We start from the raw sequence: 7,549 nt of genomic DNA, 5'->3' as shown, positions 1-7,549 counted from the left end.
TTCCACTTAGTAGGCGATTAAAAATAGGCCACTCCAGCCACAAGATGAACCGCTTTAAAATGCTGCCAGAAAGCCGTTCATACAAACACAGAAGCCAACCTTTTAACAAACCAAGTCCGTCGTTTCATTGTGATTCATTGACTTGTTTAAAACACCCGAGTAAGAAAAGAAAGAGAGAACATTAATAGGCCCAGATGCCCTCGCACGAGGAGAAGCCCTATGTATGCATTAGTGCCTTTGTGAAAATTGAGCGAAACACTTTGAAGGGAGGGCTAACTCAATCCATCAAATTGTCTGAAATTGTGAAGAAAATTCAAAAACCATATGGCCTCCAAACGTTTGTGTCCTTTTTGTGCGATGGGACACGCTTGTCTCCGTATTGAGAGCCGCGGGAGGCAGAATACGCTCCATTGTAGGTTGTCACATCGGGGAAGACTGCTCATTTGTCCCCAGTTTTCACGCTTGATGCTAAAAATGACAGCCCCGTCGCTTTTCGGGAAAAGCACGTCACAGCCGCAGAGAAACTGGCCCAAAACTCAACATTTTCAAGCCTCATTTATGCACACATTCACCGATCCAGATTTCCGTTTCTCACATGAATCTATTGAAAATAGCATATTGAAATCACACGTCGAATGGTCAAGGTTACGCCTATCTAAAAATAAAAGGAGAAAATGAGGGCGAGATTAGAAAGGCGGAGGCTTGTTAAGAGTTTAACTGTCCACTTTTGTACTAATAACGGAACACTACCACGAGACACTGATGTCGGTGAAATAAAACATACTCCCTGGCATTTTTGAAAATTATAAATTAAATGTCTCTAAAATGAACAATTATTCTTTATTTCAATAAAAAATGAAACTATGACTAATTTGCGAAATTTTGAGAAAGAGATTTTATTTTCTTTTAATACATTACACTTTGTACACTGGGTTTAAATGGTGTCTTGGTTTAAAAGGCACTTACAGGCATACAAACCATAAGAAATATATTTAAAATGCGACCGCCTAGATTTAACCAGAGTCATCGTAATTTTCCCCCACGCAATAACTTTTATATGAAATGTTTTTATAACAAAATGTATCAAACGTTGAAGGTGTTACAATCCTATATACGCATTACACGGATACACACGTTCCACACGTGCGAATTTTATAGTATGAACGTTTTGGAGATATTTATATTTGCAGTCATTTTAACAAAACTAAAACGGTAAAATAAAATAACATGCATTATTGATTACTCAAAACACGGTATTGTTTCTATATGGCCTAAATGGGCAATCATCTTTGCAGTGTGTGTGTGTGTGTGTGTGTGTGTGTGAGAGAGAGAGAGAGAGAGAACGTGTGTGTGTGTGTGTGTGTGTGTGTGTGTGTGTGTGTGTGTGAGAGAGAGAGAGTACGTGTGTGTGTGTGTGTGTGTGTGTGTGTGAGTGTGAGAGAGAGAGAGAGAGAGAGAGTGTGTGTGTGTGTGAGAGAGAGAGAGAGAGAGAGAGTGAGAAAGAATGTCAAATACTTATTGCTTTCCTTCAACTACCAGTTTGTTTTAAATAAATAGGCTAAATGGTTGCGACATTAGATAGCTGTCGCTGCATAAATAAATCTGAGGGAATCGTCCATGCTTGTTTTGAGTTTTTTCTTCATCAGTCATTTAAATACATTTGGTGCATTAACGGCACTTTGAACTCTAGCATTTTTAAGGAAGGGCATTTCAGATTCCGATCTTGCTTATGAGCGTCAGTCATCGACGTCAATCTCCTCGTCCTCGTCTTCTGAACACTCTTTACTCGTCGTGTGGTCTGTAAATGGTGACGAAGGTGACGTGGGCAGTTTGTTGGGGCCCTCTCGCTCGTGACTAGACAGCGGCGAGGAGTCGGGCACCGAGACGGAAACTCCGGCCACGCCGTTAGCGCATTTCTCCAGGTCTGCTAATTTGGCCATTTTCTCAAAGGATACATTGCCCAGTGCTTTGGCCGACTCCACGTCCGCTTTCATCTCCTCCAGATCGCGCTTAAGCTTGGCTCGACGGTTCTGGAACCAGGTGATGACTTGGGCGTTTGTTAACCCCAGCTGCTGCGCTATTTGATCCCGGTCAGCAGGAGATAAATATTTCTGATAGAGAAATCTCTTCTCCAGCTCATAAATCTGGTGATTTGTGAAGGCTGTTCTTGACTTTCGTCGCTTCTTAGGCGTATTCCTCTGACCAAAAAGTGTCATGCCGTCTCTTCCTGAAAAAAAAAAAATACAAGCCCTGTTAAAAACGTGTTTCAATTATATTGTTGCAGCAAAATTACATCAACAGAGGCCACAATATAATAATAATAATAATAATAACAGCACCAATAATAATAATAATAATAATAATAAGGCTAGAGATAGAATTATTATTTGTGCTTTTATTTTAGGTAGCTCCTCTAGATTTAAATTGCCTGACTATCCATCGTTATTTATCCATTTTAAAAACATAAAAGTCTTTGGCACTAGAGGCATTAAACTATCTCTGATTAGGACTAACAGCAAAGAAAACATAAATTGCAAAACAAGTGTTCAAATGATAAAGTGTCAAGCCTCACTTTTCACAACTTTAATTTGGCATATTTTAAATTATTAACACCGAAATAAATAAGAGGCAGCAGTTTACACAATTGTGTGAACATGCCAAATAAATCTTTACATTTAAAGACATTTCTTCGCTTCATTCATTAACAAATAAACGAACGTCTCACAAAATGTGTACAGACTAGATGATGGTTGGTTTCCTTTACCTTCTGCGGCCTGTAGAACACTGACTTCAAGACCTTTGAATGTTTTGCTGGCTAATTCCTCCAGTGCGCATAGTGGGGAGGTCTGTGTGAGCAGCGCTCGGTTGGATAACGGGTGGTTCGATGAGCTGTGCTTCTCACCGGACGACAGAAGATGCGTTGTGCCGCAAATTGAGTAACTACGTTTGACAGAAGGTTTGTTTAATATGTCCTCGATGCTGAAAGGCGTGAGAGGCTTGTTTGAGTTTGCGGGAGGAGGGAGATGGTCCAGGGGACTGCGCCGTCTATCCTCAACCGAGGCGCCTTTTGCGTCTTCTTTGGAGGTCATTTTTGTTGATTTCAAGCTCGTTTCACAAATGCTTCAATATTGGAACAACGTAGGAAGTTGGCACCAACCTAACGTACAGTACTTACACTCGCATTGAATTACAGGGAGAGAGGAAAATTGGATGATGCGGTCCAAAAATGTGTGAAATTACATGCCCGCCAACATGTTTGTCGTTTTGCCGCAGGGTTGGAGAACTTCAGGTCCTTTTGAAGTGCCAGTTTCCCTCCCCACAGTTCCTGGATAATGGTCTGCTTCGACGAGTAACAATCCGACCGCCTCACAAGGCTCAGACGAAGCAGTCAGCCTCAAAAGCAGCTTGAATCGACTATACTAACAAGTTATTGTTGATAGCGAGACAATCAATTATATCCAGTGGCACTTTCTCCCTCTCCCTCTCTCTCTCTCTCTCCCTCCTTCTCTCTCTTGCTCTTTGACTATGTTGCAGTCCAGTGCAAGCTTTAGCGAAGAAGGAGCCCCGTTAATTAGAGGGCATGGCCGGGAGGAGGAGCTCATCCGGATTAGAATACTTAATGCTCTCAACTATTTTTTCCAAATTAATGATTTGTCGATAGAATTTTCATTTTGGTTGAACATATTTAGCGTCACATAATTCTGTAATATTGTAGTGGCCTACTTTTAATGTATAAAGACAGTTTAGTAGAAAATTACCGTCGAGGAATTAAAAAAATTGTACACAAAATTGGTACACATTATTATTATTATTATTATTATTATTATTATTATTATTATTATTATATCCAAATACTTATACAAGAACGACGAACAAGTACCACTAAAACAATGCCGAAGCCAGGCAGTATATCACAGTTGATAATACTTGTAGACACAGAGAAAGTGAGTGAGTGTGTGTGTGTGTGAGAGAGAGAGAGAGAGAGAGAGAGAGAGAGAGAGAGAGAGAAAGAGAGAGAGAGAACTCGTCCCTTTCAGCTGCACCAAATCTTCGATGCCATAATTCAAGCGCAAAGGGCCAGCACACATCAGCAGTAAGATATTTCATCTCTAAAAATCGCGCGCGGGTCTTGCTCCTATATTTTTCGCGTTGTGGGGCTTTTTTCACTTTTTTTCGTTGGAATGGGGCAGCATGTGAGATATGGGTTACCGCTAAACTTACTGATATGCAAAAGACAGACGTTATTAGCCTATCCGTTTTAGGATTTCGATAGGCGCATTTCGATTAAACGGTAATAATTTCTGTGACTCCTTGTAAAATTATTTATGTATTTAGTAATTTTGCTATTTGGATTTTGCAAATCAAAAAGATCCGCAGGCCATGGTTTAGCGAAGTGCTCTGCGTGAAGGTTCAGCGCCAGGCACAGAGGAGCGACCGCCTGTCAGTAATGGGTGATGATCTACGACTGGAAGTCTGAGTGCAGTATTCTCAACTAGTAGGCTATGCTAGCAAATGTGATTGGCCTTTATATGTAATATGTCTCGTTTATTAACCGTTTCTTCTCATAAAAAACCATAAAAACGCATTTTTGTTGTTGAAATAAGCCATTTGTTTTTTTGTTTAAAAATAAAACTTTGGCATATATCTTTGAGGTCCGAGTAAAACCGTGTGTCAGTGAAACCGTCGTTATTAACGAATTAACAAAACCGGACTGCCACAAATGTACAGTGTGTGAGTCAATCTTAAAGTGAGAATATACTACAGAAGACGCTGTGAGTGAAACGGTTACCCAGTCTGCGCGAGCTCTACGGAGCAGCGCGAGCCGCGGGACGCTGTCTGCGTAATGTGTGACGCACAGTTCATTTAACGTGACGGTAAACCGGAAGATACTGATAAACAAAATTGCTATACTGCAAAAATGAAAGGTTTAGCAATTCTGGAAGGAATATATATAGCAAACCATATCTAGAAGACATACTACGCTATGGTAATGGCTCGTGTCCAATCTGGGTACATGTCCTCTAATATTTTATACCATTTCTGGTTATTCTCGAAGAATAAACAGACCTAAATGTGTACGTTTCTGTAAGTTATCTAATTGAGAAAACAGACCTATAAGAAAATCGCGTGCTTGGCTGTAATAACGTCAACTTTTTCACTTGCTTTTTTTATACCTCCAATAGAATATTTATGTTAATTAATAATAACAGGCAGATTTTATAACGTTTTTATTATGTTGAGTACAATACTATCGAATTGTGATCAAGGATTTGGGGTAAATGGGCATTACAAATGGCTCTATTTCACGCAGTGTTCTGAGTTAACATTACGAGAATACATCAAGTAGGCTAGTTCATTTGAGCGTACATACAAAAATAAGTATATTACAGCTGGTAATTCTCACCCCCGTCCATCGGTTTAAGAGTGTCTATAAATTATATCAGCAGTAAATATATTTAACTCGTATGACTCATGTGAAATCTGTCATTTTTTACAACCTTATGGACGTCTGGGCACTTTTATTATATATATATATATAACGTATTCGCTGCTTATGGACATCTTGTCTGGGCACTTTTATTATATATATATATATATATATATATATATATATATATATATATATATATATATATATATATATATATATATAACGTATTCGCTGCTTCCGACTGTGAGGGATCCGATTTCGCAGGCAATGTTGGATCTTTTCAGCAAGTTTGCCTTTGCTCGTATGATCTTTCTTTAGATAGTAAATCACCCATCCATACATCTACGGTGATGGATGCAATGTCTTCATTGGATACTCTCTAAATCGAGAAACTGCAGGGTTTTCACGTACGACCTCATTTAATCTTTAAGCAGCAGTTAGGGTATATGACTACAAAGCTCTCAAACCTAGTTTGTAAGAAGGCCTATTTAAATCTCATCACAGTTTGCAGAAACATTCTTTTACTTCTTCATTACTTATTCATTTAGTACCCAGACTTAAACTTTCTTTAGAATAAATACATGAAGTTATAATACATAAAGTGATCTTCCATTAGTATTCTCCTTACTGCTACTACTACTACTACTACTACTACTAATAATAATAATAATAATTATTATTATTATTATTATTATGCTGTGGTTTTGTTGATGCCATCACTGAAGACAGTGTTTAAATCCATGTTGTCCAACGAGGTAAACACAGTAATATGCCCTAATTGTTCATCAACTAGAACTTGTGTTGACTTGGTACAGTTGCAACACATGGTCCAGTTTTTCTGTAAAACATTTTCCTTTATTTAAAGATAATGTTAAAGCAAACAAGCATGTAAAGAGGAGTTCCTTGTACTCTACAATTCTACAATAAAACCTGTTAAATGCTAAATACATAGGCTATAACATTCCTAGTTTCTGCTAAAGTGGACCAGTTTAGTAGTCTTACTCTATTTCTAATTAAAGTAATATATTTATCATATATATCACCTAAGAAGATTACAATTACTGTTAATATATATGAACATGTCTCTACCGGTCATTAAATGTGAAAGACTGCTTAATTTCTTTGATTACTCAAAATTACATATTTTGATGCATTTTATTTTTTCCAGACATACTTATTGTGAGACCAATAATATGAATACATTTCTGACATTTGTTTAAATGAAGAAAAAAACACATTTGTTCTGTGTAATAGGCACATTCCTTAGCTATCAGGCATTATTTCCTCTTTCTGCAATACTTAAGAGTATACTGATTTCTATTTTATATAAAAAATGTTAGCACTATATAATTTTTTGAATGAGTCTAAATAATCCATATATGTAGAACATTACAGGTAGTCTACATTATGACTTGTTTATATTGTGTTGAGATTTGTAAGGGTAAATATGGATGTACTGAAGTATTGACTAACAGTTGGCGTGTCAAAACTCTTGACAAATCTTTTTGCTTGGCAAAATTTCCTCGAACCAATCTGAAATATATATCACTAATTTTCACCCCCCTTCATTTCGAATTGCAATACCACTCACAACAATACATATTTAACATATTATATTGAACACTCTACATACTGTCCATAAGATATATTCTCATAAGCTGGGATTAATGCCCATGACTTAATGAACTCTAGTATTGACTCTCCTCCTGATTATAATGCCTTAGTTCCACCCACACATGTTTGTCATTATGGAGCCCCACACCACACATCCCAGTTATGTGGGCCTTCGATGAAAATCACATCATGTAAGCCAGTCTCGTGTGATATGATAGCGCTCCGTAACTAGAGCTATAGTTCCACATTTCCATCATGTAGGTGATGAAAATGGCGTTTCTGCATCACAGTTCTCCCCAAGCAAGACTTAATCTGTGTCATCACAGACAACCGTGTTGTTTAGTGCCGTGTCCTGTAGCACTGCCTTATGCTTTGGCAAAAGCCTGCAGTATGTATGGCTTGTGTTCATGTAAAACATTTACAGTGTTCACACCATGACAAATACATAGATATAAGTAATATTGTATTCATTTTATTTACTATAGTAATTTATATGAAGGCACA

At 37.8% G+C, this 7,549-nt stretch overlaps 1 protein-coding gene across 1 annotated transcript; it reads right to left on the bottom strand.

The window, feature by feature from the left end:
* Positions 1-938: 938 nt before the first annotated feature.
* lbx1a (ladybird homeobox 1a) lies at positions 939-3,486 on the bottom strand. The gene is made up of 2 exons (XM_076974350.1): positions 2,765-3,486; positions 939-2,227 (listed from the first exon to the last, which is right to left on the bottom strand). Exons 1-2 carry the CDS (start codon positions 3,087-3,089, stop codon positions 1,737-1,739), a joined length of 816 nt encoding a protein of 271 aa, XP_076830465.1. The 5' UTR covers positions 3,090-3,486; the 3' UTR covers positions 939-1,736.
* Between the last annotated feature and the right edge of the window lie 4,063 nt (positions 3,487-7,549).

Source organism: Brachyhypopomus gauderio, chromosome 15 (assembly GCF_052324685.1).
Source record: "Brachyhypopomus gauderio isolate BG-103 chromosome 15, BGAUD_0.2, whole genome shotgun sequence".
Lineage (NCBI taxonomy): Eukaryota > Metazoa > Chordata > Actinopteri > Gymnotiformes > Hypopomidae > Brachyhypopomus > Brachyhypopomus gauderio.
The sequence above is the reverse complement of the archived record's forward strand: the minus strand, read 5'-3'. Positions and strand labels throughout refer to the sequence as shown.